A 21,529-nucleotide genomic window follows, 5' to 3' on the forward strand; every position below is an offset into this window, starting at 1 on the left:
ACATTAATGTGAATAAGACAAGCAGAGACTTGAAAATTGTGATGTGGTAGAGTTAGTTGTATAGACATCATTTTTAGGTTGTAATGCAGCATATATGCTTAAATTTACATTATTGTATGTATAATCATGAAAGTACCTAATTTGTTTTGTTCCTGATTTAGGTTGGCAGAGGAATTTATATGCTGGGACCAGACTAAATCATCCCCTCTATTCATGAAATATTTTGTAACCTACATCAATGGATTCTGTGGAATCAGGTAACTCAACTCTCTAAACTATAGTGAAGGTCAGCAATTCAGCTTGAAGTTCAGCAAACATAGCTTAAACGTTTGTTAAACATCAATATAAACCCATTAATTTCAAAATGAATATGATGTGTAAATAGTGTTGCAACCTCACATTCAACCCACATGGCCAACAATCAATAAATCAATCAGTCAATCAGCCAATTGTCTTTATTTGATTATAATAATAATCATGAATGTACATATCACACAAATTTTATATAGAACAGCTCACTATCAAAATAATAAAATTGTGTACATACAATTAAAAGAGCACTTGTATTACAAGGGCAAACTGTGGCTTTTAAACAATTACCCTCCTGATGAACTAATGATCTAAACTAGATAATAATTGTAACAAATAAATGACTGGTCTACATTTAACAAATGTATGTAGACAGGCATTAAAAAACAGCACATGAACTGTGAATAAAACCTATAAAAGAAAGTAAAGTGTTTCAAGGTTTGAAAAGAAATTTCATGGCAAAGGCAAATGCTAATTGAGACAATGTCGTACAGTCCTGAAGGAAAACAAAGCAACGTAAAGTCCCTAAGGCCCAACTCTATCTTCAGCAGGCTGGGACTCCAATTTCTCTTTTTTTGCAGAATCATTGACATGTCTGCCTTTGGCGCCGATGTCGTCTGTCCTTATTATTCTAAGAACATATGAAAGTGTCAAGTCACTAAGACAAAGATATCAATAAGACACTTGATGCACAGACAATGACCTCGCTAGATCACATGATGCAACATTATTCTGGGACTTGTGCCTTGTTATCTCTATTTCAATGTCAGATAATAATAACAACATAAATGGTGTAGTCTAAATTGACATGTTTTTACCTTACTTGTTTATAATCAATGTGTCTAGGTCTAGCCTATGGATGCACACAGGTTATGTCAGACATGGTTATGGTTATGTCCAAAATTCCAATCTCAGATATAATATAGTATAAAAGACTCACCCATTGATCACTTGTTAAGAGGGGCCTTTCGCCCCAGATAATCGCACAAGATACTGGCAGAAGATCGTCAGACTGCTGTGATACTGCAGGATCCTGTTCTGCACTGAAAGCTGATACAGAGTCAGATTCAGGAGGAGGGAAGCTACAGCTGATGTATATTCTACTCTCGAGGGAACACTTGCTTCCTACTACTGATAAATCCAACATTTTGCTGTAAACAGGTATGCAGTGCATTGATTCTCCTAAGAAACTCTAGATGCTCTCCTACTATAGCGCATAGAAGTACGTTTTAGGACGTTAGGTTTCTAGATGACATTTTAACTATGGTAAAACATTTCATTTTATTCTTGTTGGTCACAATGTGCATTTGTGCTGTCTGGTTTAATAATATGTTGTGTGGTTAATTTAGATGTGCTAAGCAACAGGATCAACGTGTTGAAATAGACACTTTTTAGTTAAACCACCTTACTCTTAGTTCAGTTATTATGTGTGATATTGTAGAGAATGAAATTGGGCTTCTTTGTTTATGGACTGTTAGTAATCTAAAAACACAACCACCACTTCAAATATGTATTGGATGGGTTGTGTGAGGCTACAACAAGCTGGCTTTTACATTCAATTGGAGGTGCATTGAACTAAATTTGCTTGTGACACCTGTGGGTGTGAAAACAAACCTTGTTCGGCTAGGTTGGAGTCTGAGTTTATGCAACAACAAAAAAACTGAGAATGGTATCCAATCTCAATCAAGTTAAAAGTATTCGTTCTAAGGGATGAACATTCAAAGTTAAACATGGTTCCAGTCCCATACTGGTGCGCAGGCTGGCATATTGTCTCAATTAGGGTTTCTTTAATTTCTTCTCTTCTCTTAGGCAGCTCCTACGCGCCACAAATGAGAGCATTACCCAGGATTTATCCTTTGAAGAAATTAAATAGGGTTTAGTGAATAGACCTGTTCTGCCCAGCTGTACCATTACATATTTAATGTATCAGAGCCATGGGATTTTATGGCCATAGTTATATGTTCAGCAATCCCTAATAATGTGTCTGTTTAAATTCACATATTATTGGTCCAGAGAGATGTCCACAGATTCAAGGGGGGTAATTTAATGAAATCCTCTGCATAGCTAAGTCCCAGTTATCTGTGGATAAATACATTTTGGTTATTATGTGGCAAAGCTAAAAGACATTTTATTTGACTTGGAGATTAGTCACATGACTGTGGTCCCAAATTCCATCTCCATAAGTTAAGGTTAGCAGACATTTTCTTCTGTATATTTCCCGAAGTGAGGTATAAGCTTGCTGCCTAAGTTTGAAGCATAATAAATGTACAACCTACTGACTGACTAAATCTCTGACACCTAAGGGAGAGACAGGGGATCTACAGATCAACAAATCAAATGTTACCCCCAATATTAGAACTGGCAAACTTTTCCTATTGGCCTTCATTTAATATAGATAGCTGTAGTTTTCAAATTCTTCAGGCCATATGCCTTATAAAAAAGTTTTAGAAAGATTGGTCTCCAAGTCTACTTTGTCATAAACATTACAACTTAGTCAATGATACGTTTAAGCCCATTGTAAGTATGAGACATACGTACTGCATCATCTGTATGTAAAAGTGCTGGTAAGGGTTTAGATTTAACCAGTGGCAAGCCATGTCCGTGTTCTATCAAAAACATTTTTTTACAGTGTACAATAAGAATAGAATAGGAGCTAAAACACATCCCTCATAATTACCCGATGCAATTAAAAGGATTTGGGACATTCCCCCAAATCACCATACCTAACTAAAGCTGAAACCTCTGCATATAGTACTTGAAGACAATTGATGAAAGATTGGTCTAAGCCCATGACAATTAATAGTTCTCAAAGTTTAGGCTGGTACACGCGGTTGAATGCACTCCTGAGTTCCGTGAATACTAAATACATGGAGCGCTCCATTAAGGGCTAAACACATGGTGCTTTTCTTAGATACTGTGTACTTGTTCACTATTAAGCAAAAGATGAGACATTTTTCTGCTATCCCTAAACCTTCCTGAAAACCAAACTGAACCTCGAACAAGATCTCACACTTGGTCGTCGATGATTGAATTCTTTGCAGCACAATTTGACCTACTATCTTAACCATAAGATTCAGCAACAAAATCATATTTAGTATTGTGGATATTAGTGACTACCCTTTTTAAATAATAGGACAATAAGACAGATTGCCAAAAGTTGGAAAACACAGTCTGAATTTAATGCATTTGTAATTACTGGGGCCCCAACATTTATATTAGATTTATACAGGTTTGTTGGGACCCCAGCTGGTCCTGGAGCTTTACCTGATGAGCTTTCCAAAAAGGTGGTCACTATTTCATGGTATTTGCTAAGTAGGGTCTCTGTTAATCTGCTCCTCTACATTCAGGAGCAATAGATCTTCTCAAATTGGGATACCCACTAGTCAGCCCTAATTTGCAGTTCCAATGTTGATGTTTGAGAATTACTAAACTGATCTGAATTAACAACCTTCCAAAATAACTTGATGTCTTGAAAGTTACAAGAGGTGACCAATCTTTCACATGTTGATTCCCTTAAATAAGCTTTTCTCTTTTTATAAATACATTTACACCCAGCTCTAAGGCTTGAAATATCCTTCCCATGCCTAGGTCTTCTACTGAATGCCTTCCTTAAACTTCTGTTGGTCTATGAACATGCCGCTGCAAAGCAACGAGGAGAGTTTGTCTTAATTGTACTACATGGTCTCAGGAGAGTATTCCTAAAAAATCTACCCAAATGAACAAAAGCTTAGAAAAAAATACAGCAGGGCAGGTATCCAGTGATAGACACAGGCTGATAAGTGCTGGGTTCTCTATAATCAGTTTAGATAGTAATTGCGAGAGGTCATCTGAATGCCAGCTTAACCCCAGTCCCTTATCTTTGATAGTTGTATTAAGGACACTTTTCTTACCATGGATTAATTGATTCTAAGTTAAATCAGGAGGAACCAGGATGGCTGCAAGAGGACTGTGGTCACTATATCCACTCAACTGTGTGCACCCATCCTGGACGAGTTTCCACTGGTCTGGGATACAAAAAAGTAATCTATATTCGTGCCACATCCCCTTGCAATAAAAGTTGGACTCTGACTATTCACCTCTCCAATGACCTCTTGCAAATAGCGCTAGTCATATTTCACTAAATCATTATAACGCTTTTCCCCTCATGAATCAAGTTACGAACCAGACTGATATGCTTAGAAGGGATTAGTATATGTAATCTGGCCCCTATTTTTGTGTTAAGAACTCTTGTCCACACTATACTGCTTGGTCAGCCGATGAGCTACCTTATTCTACGATTGGATAGTAGAATCAACAGCATTGGACGATAAAATCATGACAATAGCCAGTACAGCAATATAGGGGCAAGTTTCAGGGAGCAAATATAAGACTGTGGATGAAGCATTAAGGGTTATTGGGGTAAAAGCCTCATGTTCCCTGGTAATAATATACACTACCAAGGCAATCTCATTACCGATTTGTTATGTTTCAGGGTCATAATGTGATATATAGGTAATAAGTTTCATGTTAGAAACAGACAAATTGACAAGCCGGGGTAACATAACAAGAGCTCTCTAGACAGTAATTCTGACTCCAAGCTGGAGGGGTGATATGAAAGTCACTGATACAGGGGCAGGGACGGTTTTAGGAAGATTCTCCAATTGTCCTTCGATGGTGCATAACCGATACTAGAGTGGGAGCAGACTTTCTTTTATCAAACCTTTACGTACAGTATCAAATCTGCCAAAAAAGTCCATATGACGTCCAACCCTATTGGTAAAAGGGGCATTTTGCTTGGGGTAGATCCAATATTCACCAAGGTTTTCAAAGGCTGATTATGCTGTTTTTTCCTATTAGCTGAGGGGGTTTAAAGCAGTCAAGGGGGAGGTATCAATATGAAATCCAACCCTATTGGTAAAGGGGGCATTTTGGATGGGGTAGATCCAATATTGACCAAGGTTTTGAAAGGCTGATAATGCTATTTTTTCCTGTTAGCTGAGGGTGCTAAAGCAGTCAAAGGGGAGGTATCAATAGTATGCCCCCATTAGACATTAGAGCTTTACTGAAGGCGTTATGATTTCCTATTGAGTCCCAGCGGGTTTGAGGAGCAGATGTATCTGAGGTTGATAGACTGGAGCTATTAGCTGCATTGGAAAGTCACCTCCATGTTAGCTCAATCTCCCTAAGTCTATGGTGGAACCCTTTTTGCCAGGGTTAATTTTCCAGACCCTCCAGTTTTGCATATACCTATTTTAATGAAGAACTAAGTTAAAGGGGAATGGCGCAGCGAGGCCTCTTCCAGCTGCTGAGAGTTGCAGACAGGCCCAGTCTTGGCCTTGTCTTGGACCGGGCTCACCCCAAGCATGTCCCCAGGAGAAACTGTGAAATTGCACTATATATAGCTGTTGTTAGAGAGGTCCAGCATCCATCTCCTAATCTGATCTGTTCTCCAATCCCAGGGCAAGGTGGGTGATGAAGTCCTCAGCCGGAGTCTCCCCACATGCACATGACCTCCATGTAGGCTGCCAGTAAGTTTATAACTCTTTCTGGGTCAGTCCCCTTAGGAAAACTTAAGTGCAGTAGTATAGCAATCAGGAAATGGCTACCAATGGACCAGATATGATCTGGAGACAAGAAATATCTTCGGTCTTCCACTATTATGGACGTCATTTCTGGCTTTTAGGGGTCACAGCTGCGGCCTCTGACTAGTTCCATGCTATTCCTGGCACTTCCTTTGCGGCCCCTGACCTCAAAGAGGGCAAACCTTATGCCTCCTCCGAGCCAGGTTTATAAACAGAAACAGTGGTTCCTGTGGACTAATATAGTAATATTGATAGTTATAAGCACAATCGCAATAAACAAGGGTTAAGTCGGTATCCAAAGGAGAAGAAACCATACACTTCTCAATGTTTAGTACTCACAATCAATATTTATGTATATAAATCAATAAACAGTTACAAAAACGATGAATTAATATACAGTGAGAAGTGTCCCCAGTGAAAAATGGAAACTACAGCAATAGTGACATATTGTGACATGAACAAGAAGGGTTTCCAAAATTAGGTAAAGACGACCATGAAACGATAACTGATAGAAGCAGCCTCCTTATGCAATCATAGGGCCTGTTAAATGGTTCGCTTTGAAAGATTGTCAACAGCGTTTCGACCCCTGTGGCAATAAGGGGTCTCTTCAGGATCTATAGATGTAGGGACATCTGAGAGGTAAAATGTCAGCGTAACAAGAGTGCACCACAGGAAAGTGATTGAATGGAGGGGTTACTCACATGGGACCCAGCCGTGCACCCAGTGAAGGGAGCTGACAGAGAGGAATCCGTTGCAGTGGCTCTCCAAGTAAAGTAAGGCGTAAAACACTACTGGTGGATCACAGTGATGTGTGTAAATTAATACAAATCAAAATAAAAGCAATTAATGCTTAGTGCGCTTTATGTAAGCCACTTCGACCAGAGAGTGTACTTGTTTAAATATTTTCTTTTCTTTGATGCCTGTACACGTGTTTATAAACTACGTACCCTGGTTCCAAGTGAGTAGGGTTTCCATTGTCTCCTTCTCTCGTCCTCTAAGCCAGGGGCGCAAAGAAAGATCCATAAGTAGCAGGGAGCAAGGTAGAGGTTGCAGCAGCGACCACCTAATGCCTGAGATGACGTCAATAAACACCATGATATGTCTACTTATCATGGTAGTAAATATCATAGTCTAAATATAGTTTACAAAAATATCACTCTTTGGGATGATGAATATTAACTCGGATGGGGTGATATATATTTTTTATTGATATTTAGAACACTATATTCATGTCACACAGTATTTTGAGAATGTATGACGTTACAACACATACATTTACAACGCATGCACTTACAACGCAGTTTGTACATCACAACATCCACTACAACGCATTCCATTACGTCGCATGACACTTCATCGCATATTAAAAAACTACCTTTACAACACATTCCATTACATCGCATACTACCTTTACAACACACACCATTACAACGCAAACCATTACATTGCATTTAAGGTAAATATTGGATAGTATAGGGGTAAAAATGACTATTCTAACTCCAGGGGGTGCAACAGTAGGGTAAGTGTTGGATAGTACAGGGGTAAAAATTATTATTCTAACTCCAGGGGGTGCAACAGTAGGGTAAGTGTTGGATAGTGCAGGGGTTAAAATTACTATTTTGACTCCAGGAGGTGCAAAAGTAGGGGAATGCTTCTTTCTAGACAAAATAAATAAAATTGTGGAAAGTATGAAAGAACAATCTCAACCTACCTCAGCAGCCCAGACAGGAGGGGCAAGAGGACTAAATGAGGAGGGCGTTATTAAGATAGTCACTTCCGGGGTTTCCCTGGATAAGTTTCCAACTCCATTGGAGGAGGAGTTTGTTAGGGTGGCCTTAGGGGTTTCTTCTGGATCCCCTTTGGACCCACTACCCAACAGGCTGATGAAGTAGTTTGGGACAGAGATATTTCCCATTCTTCGACAGCTATGCTGCCAGTCTATCGATACAGGGATTGTACCTGTGGAATGGAAGCGGGCTGTCATTACTCCTCTTTTGAAAAAATCTACCTTTGATCCATGCAGCTATAAGAACTACCAACCAATTTCCCTCCTGCCTTGCCCAGTCAAGATCCTGGAACGCTTGGTTAGCAGGACCCTGTCCCAATATCTGGAGACTAACAACATCTTGGAAGGGGAAAAGTTTGGTTTCAGCCCGTGTCATGGGACAGAATCAGCCTTAGTGGTGGTGTTGGATGACCTTCGGATGCGGATGGACAGGGGCCAGTCGGCAATTTTATTCCTGCTGGACCTGTCCCCCGCATTCGATACGGTGAACCACAACACTCTGCTCTCTAAGCTAGAGACCTTTGGAGTGAAAGGATTAGTACTTAGGTGGCTGCAATCCTATCTGTCGGATAGACGACAGGCGGTGGCACTTCCCCCGTCCCGGTCAGAAATGGTGGAAGTTTCTCATGGGGTACCGCAGGGGTCGACACTTAGCCCTATTTTGTTTAATGCATATTTGCAACCCCTGCTGGGTATCATTAAGGCGTATAACATCAGCGTGATTAATTATGCTGACGATACGCAGCTTTTGATATCCTTGGAGGGGGACCAGGCGGAATCATTGAATTGTTTCCATGCTTGGATGCCTGAAATGACAAAGTGGCTGAAGGCAAACTCTCTCCAGTTTAACAGTGGGAAAACGGAGGTCCTACAGTGTAGGACGGGGGGATTGCCCGAAGCCTGCCAATAGATTTCTGGCCCCTAGCTTCAGATTGCTATATATAAATCCAATGTCCAGCCGGACAAGGAGTTTTTATTCATACAATATTCTGAGAATAAGTTTAAGGATAAGCAAAACACACATGTATACTGGGGCGCAGTCCATGGGCCCTGGTGCAAATAGGGTAAATGACCCCATCGACTGCTGTTGAGGTAGTGAGCTACAGCACTGTCAGGGTTGAATTTGCACCTTTGGGCTCTAGGAACCGGTGCCACTGTACCTGCTTCACCACCAATGGTAGCTAAGCCCTTGCTCTTACGTCGATCTTACAGTTAGATCAGGACAACTACTGTGCCAGTTTTCCACTGACAGGTCAATTCAGTGGTGGGATCATGTTTTTCAGTCCTTTGAAATCCCCCATTCACTACAAATACACCCATTTTAACTGTGTGGGTGCTAAGGATGGAATGGTTCCGTCTTCAACCATGGTGCTTGTTTGCTGAGGACAGAACCGTTCCATCATAGCACACACTCACAGGGGAAATACTGGCCCTTCCCCCGTGGGCTTCCATCTACAGGCCCCCACCGGTGATGACAGCGGAAGCATTTCTGCTGCCCCTCGAACCATCCCTCAGCAATCTGATGAATTTGGCGCATGCACAATGCACCAACTTCATAAGAGCAGGCCAGGGACACATGTAAGCCACTGCTTCCACGTGTAGGAGAAAAAAGTAATATTTGTGTCCTGGCGGGCATCGGAAATGGCAAAGAAGCACAGGGGCAAAGGAAGGAGTTTTTCCTTCCTCCTGTGTCTCTTTGAAGTACATTCTTGCTGTGGGGTTGCGGGGGACGTGATCGCACAGCAGGATTAAACCCACAATCCACCAGGGCCTTACAATTTGAAACCTTCTGCAGATTGGCCTTATTTTTTATGGATTTTTAACAAGATTTGAGGTTTACAGGGAATCTGGGTAAGTAAAAGTTGGGGGTTCAACGTAAGCCACACCACCCTGGACTCCCCCGGGTATGCAGTTCTCAGAAATATCTTCGTTTGGTAGACTTCCCTTGATGGTAGCTGAGCTCGGGACTAAAAACGCAGGTGACCCCTTTGCAAAACCAGGTAGTTTTTTGATCCATAATTGTGATACCTCCAGAGTATGTTCTGGGCCCTTCTCTGTCTCGGGCTCTTGGCCCACCCATACAAGTGAGGTAGCATTTTTATTGGGAGACCTGGGGGAACGCTAGGTGGTAGGAAATTTGTGTCTGCTTAGTGATCCCACTACTTTTCCACACAGAACCGTGATGAAAACATTATTTTTTGGCTAAATTTGAGGTTTGCAGGGCATTCTTAGTAAGAAAACGTGTGTGGGTTCATGCAAGCTACACCTCCTTAGACTCCCTAGCGTGTCTCGTTTTCAGAAATGTCTGGGTTTGGTAGGTTTAGCTGGATGGCGGATGAGCCCAGGACCAAAAACGCAGGTTACACCCTTGCAACACTAGGTAGTTTTGTGCTAGATAATTCTGATGTCTCCACAGTATGTTTCGAGCCGTTTCCTGCTGCGTGCACTAGGCCTACCCACAAAAGTGAGATACCATTTTTATCAGGAGATGAGTTGAAATGCTGGGTGGATGGAAGTTTGTGGCTCCCTGCAGATTCACGAATTTCCATCACAGAAATGTGAGGAAAACGTGTTTTATGTACACAACTTTTGAGGTTTGAAAGGGATTCTGGGTAACAGAACATGGTGACAGCCACACAAGTCACTTCATCCTGGATTTCCCTGAGTGTTAAGTTTTCAAAAATGTATAGGTTTGTTAGGTTTCCCTAGCTGTCTGCTGAGCTACAGCCCAAAATCCACAGCTAGGCAGTTTGCAAAAAAAGCGTCCCTTTTCATTGGAAAAATGTGATGTGCCACGCTGGGTTTTAAGCCATTTTCTTTCACCTACACTAGGCCTACCCACACAAGTGAGGTGCCAGTTTTATCGGGAGACTTATGGGAATACAGAATAGTAGAACAAATGTCATTAACAATTGGTTTTCTCTGCATTTGCACCTTCCCATTTTAAGACAGTGTGTAAGAAAGTAGTCATTTTGAGAAATGCCCTCTAATTCACATGCTAGTATGGGTGCTCAGAAATTCAGAGATGTGCAAATAACCACTGCATCTGAACTCCAGGTCTTGCGCACATTTAAAAAATACAAAGGTGTCCTTGAAACCTATGTTTCACTCTTTACATTTAACCAAAGGAATTGCTCTATACCAAGTACACAATGAAAAACCATTGCAAGCTGAAGCTCAGTTATTGGCTCAGACTACCACTGGTTCTTGGTGAGCCTACAAATCCCATATGTACCCCCGCAGCCGGAAGGGACTAGCAGACATAACAGTATATTTCTCTGGAAAATCTGCTATAGTTAGAAGAAGTTACATCTGAAAACGTAGACACAAATGGCTCTTTTTTCCAACTTGTTAGAAACAGGGGTCTCTAGTTTGCAGTCACTTGCACCCTGTCCAAGTAGGGACCCTTATTCTAGTCATGGTAAAGGATTTAGACACTTAAGATAACCCCTGCTCACCCCCTTGGTAGCTTGGCATGAGTAGTCAGGCTTATCTCAGAGGCAATGTTTAAAGCATTTGTGCAATCACACACAGCAACACAGTGAAAACACTACAAATGGACACCCCACCAGTTTAGAAAAATAACCAATCTTGATGTGAATAAAACAAGACCAAATTGACAAAATCCTCACATACACAAGTCAAGATATCACCTTTGAAAGGTTCAAAATAGTTCGGCCCATATGAAACTATTGATGCCTCACTTTTACTGCATACTACCTGGAATGTGTCAAAAGCAAAGATGAAAACAGACGCTGGGGAGGGGAGTCACCAGAAAAGCTAAGCGATGCGTCGGTTTCTTACTCCCAGGGGTGGTGATGCATCGGTTCCTTACTGCCAGGGTAGGTGATGCATTCGTTCTGTACTGCAGCGCAGGGGAGGTGATGTATCAGTTCCATCCTGTCAGGGGAGGTGATGCGTTGGATCCTTATTGTGAGGGGAGGTGATGCATCAATCACCGGACATACAGGCTTGGTTCCTTACTGCTTGGCAACGTTGATGCACTACTTATGGCACAGGTGTGATGCATTGAAAATCTGGCCATGCTGGGTCTATGCGGCGGTGGGGAAACAGGCCCTGCATCGATTTTCCAACTGTGAGGCAGGTGAGGTGTCAGTTTCTTCAGCCACACAGCAGGGCCTGCGCTGGATTTGGAGCGGGTGTCTCGGACGTCAGTGACATGACACTCAGGACTCAGGCTGTGGCGTTCTTTCAGCCTCACCGCGGTGATCCGTTGGTATTTCAACAAAACTGCAGTGCTGCAACAGGAGAAACAGGACCTTTAGGTCAATGCGTGGATTTTCTTATTCCCTCCTTTGCAACAGAAAACGCCTCCAATGGACCAGAACTGGAATTGGCCCCACTTGGCAAGTCAGACCTCCCAGCAGAGGAGTTCAGGGGTTGCTGATGTAGTCTTTGATGGCCCTGAGACTTTTTAACAGGAGGAAAAGGCACAAAAGCCCTTGGAGAACCATGGCATGCAGGATACAGAAAGCAAAGTCCAGTCCTTTCACTGCCCAAGACAAAAGCAGCAAGCATTAGGCCTGCACAACAAAGAGACAAGCATAGTAGCAGTTCCCCTTCTACAGCATCTAGCTCTTCTTCTTGGCAGAATCTCTTCTTAGTCCAGAAGTGTTCTGAAGTTATGTTGTCACAGCTCCAGTACTTAAACCATGTCCTGCCTTTAAAGTTGACCTGGCTACAGACACAGTACATGGGGGTGGAGACAGCTTTGTGTGAGGACAGGCAAAACCCTATTTAGGTGTCAGTGACAACTTCTCCCACCACTCTAGCTCAGGAAGACCCATCAGCCTGGTGATGGCCTATCAGAATATGCAGGGCACACCTAAGCTCCCTTTGTGTGACTGTCAAGTGCGAATGCACAAACAGCTGAATTGTCACTCTCCCTCAGACATTGATTCCACAGGCAGGCAGAGGCACAGAATGGTAAAGCAAGAAAAGTGCCACTTTCTAAAAGTGGCATTTTCAAACACGCAATTTAAAAGACAACTTCACTAAAAGATGTATTTATAAATTGTGCGTTTGGAAACCTGAAACTCCAAATCTCTATCACTTTCCAATTGGAAGTTATACTTGTAAGATGTTACAGGGTAGCTCCAATGATACTCCAGATAGGGAGGTCACTGTTCCTAAGGAAGATTCAAAGAACGAGGAAGATCTAGGGTGAAGATAGGGAAGTCAGGAAGACTTTTACTTGTTTCCCTCAAACATCACATGTTTGATGCTTCATCATACAGTGGTTGCTCCTCATCGGGACTGCGCATCAAAACCCTACGGGTCCCCCGAAGCGTCACTTTAGCAGAGATCTCTTAGTATTCTTGCCGTATGATGTGTGTGAGGGAGTGCTCCTAGGAAAGTGAGTGGGCGTAAAACTGACTAAGAGATATCAGTACTATGTTATTTTAATGGGTGGATTCCTCTGTCAGATAACAAAAACAGATGGTTGGTGCTTCTATTGAGTTGTAATGTCCCTTAGTAGTCAAATGTAAATGTGAGTGACAAATGTGTTTTTTTTATTATTGGGTCAACCTGTCTCGCACCCCTGTTGGTCTCGGACAGAGATCCCTGACGCTACTTCAGGACCAGAAAAGTTGTATGTAGTAACAGGTAAGAGGGGGCCCTCCTTTATTAGGGTGGCGCCGCCAATTGAATCCTATCTTTTAGTTATCCAACCGATTCTCAATAGGGAATGTACCCCATGGGTCAGGACGAAAGGGTGTACACCGTCACATTTTTTTGATGGCTATTTCCTGTGGCCGCACCTACCCTTCCTTCCGTCTGCCCAAATGCACGAGGAGCAAAACGCCTAATGATGAGGAAAAATTCCCTTTCTGTATCCAACTTTCCACCACTTATGTAGTCAAGCACCACTTCACCTATACCTGGAGCCGTCCACTAGGCTGGCCTTCTCTATTAGGAACAGTGACCCTCCAGTGATTTACACATATTATCTTGGGAGCACGGGTACTGGACCTTTTTTTCATTAGCTCCCCGTCCCCCCTTTGTGTGCCTGAACTACTCATGTGGGTGGCACATTCAGAGCTGCTATCCCACTAGTAGCTTTTGATTTACTGGCACTGGGCACTGGGTACACAAAGTGGATTTTACTAGGGTCGTACCAGTAAATCAAATATGTCAATCGTGAATAACCAATCACACTCACCATTTACTCAGGGAGCACTTGCACCGTAGCACTGATCTGTAAGTAAGTAAGTAAAAACGTTATTGCATGATTTTAAAAAACCTTTGCACAATACAAAAGATAAAACAATGTTGATACTTATTCAATTGATAGAGTTGTGAGTAAAAATATAACACTTGTTAAATAACAATAATAAAAGAAAAAACAGAATCCCCAGCCCACCATGTGTCCGAACTCTCTTATTTCTGCCCTGCACCTATGGAAACTATCTCATTCAAAATGGCTCTTGCCAAGTTTGTATTTAGCGGACTGAAGGTGTCCAGCCAGTGTGCATGACCCTTTGTTTGTGTTGATTGTACATTTAGAGTTCTGTCCGGTTTTCTCGAGGTGCCCACAGGGCAGTATTGTTCTTCTTATGGAGGTCCAAGCATCTGCACCTCTGGCTGAGCTGGTGATTGGAATCTCCCCTTCTCTAGTTTTTTTACTGCGCAGTCCATAAACCTCACCAGTGCACAATTTAAATATTTGTTCCGTGGGTCGAAGCACTGATCAGCAGTGGTAATGTGTTCAGAGTGTTAAAACCTGTAAAAAAGAAATGCAGCACGCGGTCAAAAACAGGAGGCCTGAAGCAAAAAAGACAGGGGACAAACACGCCAAAGATGCCAGGTGTAACACAACTCAATTTGAATATTTTTTTATTTCAATTGGTACTTTTTATTGGAAACCCTAAAGGATATACACAAATGATCCCTTGTTGAATTCAGACTTTTGTCTAGTCAGAAATGCATAGCTTTCCAAGATCCACTATAGGTTTCAAATCCGTTGCCAACTCTAAATAGAAGGGGGTTGAAAACACTAAAAATAGGAAAAATGGTCTACCTCCCAGTAAAATTCCAAAACTGTGTTGAAAAATGTGGTTTTCTGGTTCAAGACTGCCTGTTAATGAAAGCTGGGAAGATGGTGATTTTAACACCACAAACCGTTTGTCGATGCCATTTGCAGGGGAAAAAAACAGACGCTTCCTTGTGCAGCATTTGTTTCCCATTTTCCCAAAACACCCAAAATGTAGCTTTATTTGGTAAAATTTCTCAATCCCCTCCAAGGGAATCCACAAACCCTGGGTACCTTTTGAATCTTCATGATGTTGGGGAAAAAGGTGCAAATTCGGCATGAATACCTTATACGGACAAAGAGTAATGGGGGCCTAAGCTCAGCCTGCTCCAAATAGCCAAAAAAGGCTTAGCACGGGGGGAGGGAGGCCTAGCAGTGAAGGGGTTAATCACTCTATTTGTTGCACCCTGGGTGGCTTCTAATAAGATGCTGTTGGCTTCAGAAACCCTAGGAAATGTTTATGTGTCAATTCACACATACTAAAAAGTAAAAACACTGCTTTTTGCAGGGGCACTTGCTATCAGCTCCTGTTCAGTTGCTAGCCTAATCATTGATGCGTAGGTACATCCTACTCTTCTTGCTCCAACTGGCCCTTTTCACATAACATTTCATACAATATCTTTCTCATTTAACGCATGGGACTTCCCTGCCTATGACCTTCCTTGCCACTATCCAAGCGTAACTTAGACGGTCTCTTGGAGTTAAAAGGGAGTGCTCCTATTTTTTCCATTCCAGGTCTAAGGCTTTATCCTGAGGTGTTGGTTCTTTTGGAAGATTTTAGTTGACATTCCACAATTCTGCCTGTCTTCTGGCTGTTGGGTTGAAAGAAATATATTCATGTATGTGCATGAAATGTAAGCAGTACTTTACATGATAAGACCTGTAGGCATTGTGCTCTGAAAAAAGGCCTGTCCAATATTTGCGAATCAAAAATGTTTTGCTCCTGCCACCGCTCACAGTACCTGTCCCAGATTACACGGATAGTAAGTAGACTTGCGTCTGCTACGGAGAACACTTTTGACACCCTTCTCTTGACATCAGAGCCAGGTCCTGGGTCTCGTGGTCAATTTCTGACATAGTCCTTAGTGCCCATGCAGGATTTTGTTGTTGCTGGCGCCAGAAGAAAATCAGGATACTTGTTTCAGATGCAGTCAGAATGCTTAACTTGAGCCGGTGGTTTCCAGTGCTCGGCACTGGTACTTAATTGTGAACACCACCACTGGCGTAACGAAACTTGAGGGGGCCCCCCTGCAAGGTATATGGAGGGGCCCCTGTCGGCCTCAATCAGGAACTCTGTGGCCAGAGTGCTGAGGTGAGGGGGCCCCTGGAGCTTGGAGGCTGTGGGGGCCTGTGTTACGCCCCTAACTACACCACCGCTTGTGGTGGTCAGCTACAAGGTGGTGCTGTCTCATTAATTCAGCGACGATCTCAGCAACAGTTCATTATTAATTCAATATACATTAAAAATATGACTCTTTTCAGGACGCCTAAGCCATTCTTATAGCTTTGGGGGCCCGAAATAGTCAACATTGTCACAATTATAAGGGCGTGATGGTTAGTAGTTGTGTTGTTACTATCATTGGCAGCATGGCAGGGCTAAAGTGTGGTACAACCTGCAGTGGCCTCCTCATGAGAGCCCTGGCAATTACATTTTTACAAAGTAAGCACTGGGGAAGGTAGCCCGTCACTTTTCCACGTTAGGGACATTCCCGTTCCAACAGACCTGTAGAAGCACTGATTCTTTCTTTTGACATTTGCCTAGACAGCGTTGGTGCTTTGCCTCTCTATGGAAGTTGTGCACCTCTGTTTCGATTGCCACATCACATGACCCATCAGGTTGCGGCCAGAAGACTGGCAACCAGGGCGATTCTGAATAGTGCTGTTTTGGGGATAAAACGATGTATTGTTGCTGGACTTTGCTCCTATGAGAAGCTGCAGCCCGTGTTAAGAAAAGGCGAGGTAGGAATTAACACAGACACGCCCGTGCTTCTCTCGGTGACTTGTGGATTCCATTGTAAAAGAAATCATGAGCACAATTATTAACGTAAGTACACTTTGTAGAGAAGTGTGGCTCAATAGTTAGAGCGGCAGACCCTGATGCAGTAGTCTGGCTGGGACCAGGGTTCAATTCCCTCCTCGGACCTGATAGTTGTCGCCTCGGTGCCTATTCTGATCATGAGCCCCACTCTGCACCTCTGGGCAATAGCTTGCTTAATCTCTACAACGGCCCCAACAACGCTGAGGATGCCTGACTTCACCTTGGGGTTGCCCAGGAGTGGGCTCCTCACAGGGAAAGGCCAGGAAGGGATCCTCAGTGGTATTCGTACAAGTGCCGAGATGCCTCCGGGTAGTCGTGCGCTACATAAGTGCGTAATTATTAATAATCATTTATATTGAGGGATCACAGCCATGCTGTTGTATTTGGCAGATTAAGAATTATAAGAGCAGTGGAAATACATGAGAACTATTGCTATACATGCCATCCCTAGGAAATAGGTAGTACGTTTTCCTTCAGTAAGAGGATGCCGCGGAGGCGAAAGAAATCACAGCTGTCTCTATATTTAGGTTAGCCCGAGATCCCGTGGGGCACCAATCAGCGCGTCATGATTTTGTATTCCAGTCCCATTTCCTGCGCCTTTAGTCAGAGGAGCAGGTCACCGAGGCTGCTCTCGCGCCGTGCTCGGTGCGCGCGCGGCAGCTGCTGCTCAGCAGAGCTCCAGGGAGCTGCAGGTGTCAGCCTTGTCACTCACGGACAGGGGATGTCAGCTGAAGTAACGAGAAGCAGGACTTAAAGGGCAGGCTCAGGCACAAAGTGAATAAATACATCGTTAACATGGAACAAAGGAGTAGAAAGAATCTGGGAGCTCCCGTGAAGCGAGATTCCCTGGTTACAGAACCATCCCTAGGTGGTTTACGCCGCAGCTGGTGACGGTCGTCTTTCCCCCCCTCTGACTGCCGCTCGTTCTTCATATCACCACATCCCAGAAGATTCAACACTTAGATTCTTTCCCATTTATTCGCTGCAGCTGGCTGACTTGCTTCTGTTCCACGCGCTTTGCAAACCACATGACTATATGTCGAGGCAAAGGCTTTAAACCCAATTTAAGATCTGCCCCTTGCAGTCCTTACCAGCTACTCTGAGCAGCACACCCCTGAGATCTTGCACTAGAGCTGGTTGCTTCTTGGACTAATCCATCCACTTCATGGTTACAAGTTTAAATCTGGGTGAGTCCACTCAGCATGTAATTATTCTAAGGTCGACAAAATGAGTACCATTGAATTGAGACTAACAAGTGGAACAAGCAAACATCTGTTCCATTCTATTGAACATCTTGATCTATTTTACATTTACATTTGTTGGCGTTATTCACATTTGTTGGCTGGATTGGCATATCGGGCAAGCAGGTTTGTGATGGTGATACATTAATTTGTCAGATGTTAATGTAAACGTTGCTTGCAGTATTTCAACTTGGCATCAGTAAATTGACAGTGTGTAGTTGAGACTCTACAGGTGAGCAGTCTGGTATCCAGAATAGAAATATGGTATGGAGAAAGCCTGTGAGCATTCATCAATTAAAAACACAACCTTCTCCAGGTGATGGAGCTCGGTCGCAAGCTACAGAGAGTGGTGATAACCAATGAATGGTCGAAAGCATCAAAAGCAACCGAAAGATCTAGTACAATGAACGTTGTGACCCTGCACAAATCCGGTGCTAACGTGAGGTCAACAATGGCTGCCACAAGGGCCATTTCTGTGCTGTACCTGATTGTGCAGGGTTCAAAGGCACAGGAAATGTCCAAGAAACTAGAAAGTTATCCATTCACCGCTTCACCAATATCTTGGAATGCAGCAGTAACAAAGGTATTGTCCTGCAAATTTTGGGGTCTGAAAGGTTTGCATTAGCTTTTTTTGATTAAAGAATAATAATAGATTATTGAAATGAAGAAGCTTCACAGGCAAGAAAGCAAATAAGAGTAATGCGCATAACCAGGATCCAGTGGCGGCTCCTCTGCTATGGCAGAGGAGCGTCACCCCACTGCTTTTAAGCTGTGCTTACATAGTAGAACAGAAAATGATAATAATTTTGCGTTATCATTTTATGCTTCGTTCTGCTTTGCGGGCGGGTAGACGGGGCCGCTCTGGTCTCGGAGCAGGGCAGGAATGGTTTGCCTACTCCTAAGTGCGCAATGACTGGTCGGCCCTCTCAGGCCACCAAAACCAGTCATACGCACTTTCCCAGTTCTCCATGCAAGCTGCACTACATCCTGTGTGGAGAACATGCCCAGGCTCCCATTCCATATTTGAGCATCAAACCAGGACACTCAAAACCAATCACAACGCTGCATTGCAGCATTGTGATTGGTCAGTGGGGCTGCTGTGCTTCCTGTTCTCCGGGAGAGCAGGAGCAGAGACGCGGGACCCGACGGAAAGGTACATTTATTTATATTCGCTCCCCGCGTGACCCCCCGCAACACCCTTGCCTGCATCACAACCCGCGAGCCATGCCGGCCGCCACTGCCAGGATCACTGCCTATAAACACCTGTGCCCATGAATAGAAATGCCATTGAAGAACTCTCCTTTACCATCGGATGACAGTGTGTGGTAGCCCTGGGTTCAATTTGCACAGAGCTCTAACCTACAAACGCATGAATTTTTACTAAGCAATATCTGACTCAAAGTCAAACGATGCGATATCAATATCATTGATTAGCAATGACAGTTTAAAGCCCGGTAGGCCATTGTTGTCATACACACCCATCGCATTGATAAGTTCAGCAACTACACTGTTAGAAATGCGTGTGTATAAGGCTTGTAACTTGTGACACAGTCTTGTGAAACATAATGGAAATTGTGCATGTGTTTTCTTTATAGAAGTAAATTGAAGACTACGGACACCACAGAGAGCAAAGAGCTGGAAGAAAAAATTACTTTAGCAATAAAAGAATTTAAAAAGTATTTTTTCAAAAAACTGGAACAGAAAACACAAGTAAGAAATCGTTTTATTTCAATGGTTTTCCAATGATAATCATGTGGTGTCTCCCACAGAACCGACCTATTCTTGGAGCAGATTCCTAGGAGCACCTGTTTCTACCAAAGGCTTTAGTCAATGTGGCAATGTACTGTTACCTTCCCCTGGGAAATATGGTCATATTTGATGCTGCAAGGGCAAACTGGTGCCCCTTTACTAATGCTTATATTGCGCAGGCTGATGCATGTAAATGCACAGCTCTAATTCTTTAGGCTTCTTCTGCACATCAATAGCACTGGGCTTGTCAAATCTCTTGTATTTAATATATCTTAAAAGAGGGCTCATATCAGTTCCTAATGCCAAATTAATGTGTTCATTTGCTTTTGTGTGGAACCTTTTTGTGTTTACTTCTCCTGGCTGCATGCATTTATGATACATCTACCAAAGCCATTCATATTGTTTAAGCCCCATTCACTGTCAAGATAAGACCTCTTCCCACAGAAAAGGCAGACAGCTTCTAACAGTATGCTGGAACGCTTGCTTTTTATTACTTAGTTGCGTAAAGCAGATGCTTTAGCCTTAGAACGTTTGTGGCATTTCCCATTCATGCTTCAGTACCTTTCTATGCTCTTTGTAGGCATTATCAGATTGATCTTTTCATAATTATGTATTTGGTCATTATGATCAAATTCTAAATGTTGTAATAAAAATTGCAAGTTAAAAATATAATTATTATATAAGAGCTATGCTATATTTTGCTACTAAACAGGCAGCCACACGTTTAGTTACCTTGCAAACAACAGGGTCATGATTTGAATGGTGAAGCAGGTGCAGCAGCACCGGGCCCGAAAGTTGTCAGATCTCTTCTATCATAATATTGCTATATTTGACTACTAAACAGGCAGTCACCATTGCAGTCACCTTGCAGTTAAAAGGGACTTGATTTGATTTGTGCGGCAGGTGTAGTATCAACCGGCCCAAAAGTTGTCAGAACTCCTCTAAACACCTAATATTGCTCTATTTTACAAGTATGCAGGCAGTCACAATTGTAGTTACCTTTCAGTTAAAAGGTACTTGATTTAAATGGTGCAGAAGGTGCAGTGGAACTGGGCCAAAAGTTGTCATAACTCAACTAAACACAAAGTATTGCTATATTTTACTGTTAAAAAGACATTCACAAATGCTTTAATTTTGCTGGCAACCGGGTCATTATTTGAATGGTGCAGCAGGTGCAGTGACAACGGCCCAAACGTCAGCAGAACTCATCTAAACACCTAAGATTGATGAATTTTACAACTAGAACGGACAGGCACAAGAGCAGTTATCTAGCAAACGCTAGGGTCAAGATCTCTATAGTGCAGCAGGTGCAGTGGTCCTGGGACCAAAAACTCCAGACACCCCACTAAACACCTAATATTGCTATATTTTACTACTAAACAGGCAGATACAATTGCAGTTACATTGAAGTTAAAAGGATCTTGATTTAAATTGTGCAGCAGGTGTAGTGGCACCAGGTCCAAAAGTTATCATACCTCCATTAAACACCTAATATTGCTCTATTTTACAGCTAAACAGGCAGATACAATTGCAGTTACATTGAAGTTAAAAGGATCTTGATTTAAATTGTGCAGCAGGTGTAGTGGCACCAGGTCCAAACGTTATCATACCTCCATTAAACACCTAATATTGCTCTGTTTTACAGCTAAACAGGCAGTCACAAGTGCCGTTATTTTGCAGGCAACAGGGTCATTATTTGAATGGCGCAGCAGGTGCAGTGGCACCAGGCCCAAAGGTTGTCAGAGCGCCTCTAAAGCCATAATATTGCTATATTCTACAACTAAACAATGC

The 21,529-nt window shown here is 42.8% G+C and overlaps 1 protein-coding gene across 2 annotated transcripts in view; it reads left to right on the forward strand.

Moving 5' to 3' along the window:
- EXOC3L4 (exocyst complex component 3 like 4) overlaps positions 1-21,529 on the forward strand; it is a 424,048-nt gene that overhangs the window by 239,819 nt on the left and 162,700 nt on the right. For both annotated transcript variants that reach the window (XM_086937846.1, XM_086937847.1), the window contains exons 7-8: positions 162-257; positions 19,585-19,699. In XM_086937846.1, the coding sequence (XP_086793972.1) occupies positions 162-257; positions 19,585-19,699 (211 nt within the window). The remainder of the gene's footprint in view (positions 1-161; positions 258-19,584; positions 19,700-21,529) is intronic.

This window comes from Lissotriton vulgaris, chromosome 9 (genome assembly GCF_964263255.1).
Source record: "Lissotriton vulgaris chromosome 9, aLisVul1.2, whole genome shotgun sequence".
NCBI lineage: Eukaryota > Metazoa > Chordata > Amphibia > Caudata > Salamandridae > Lissotriton > Lissotriton vulgaris.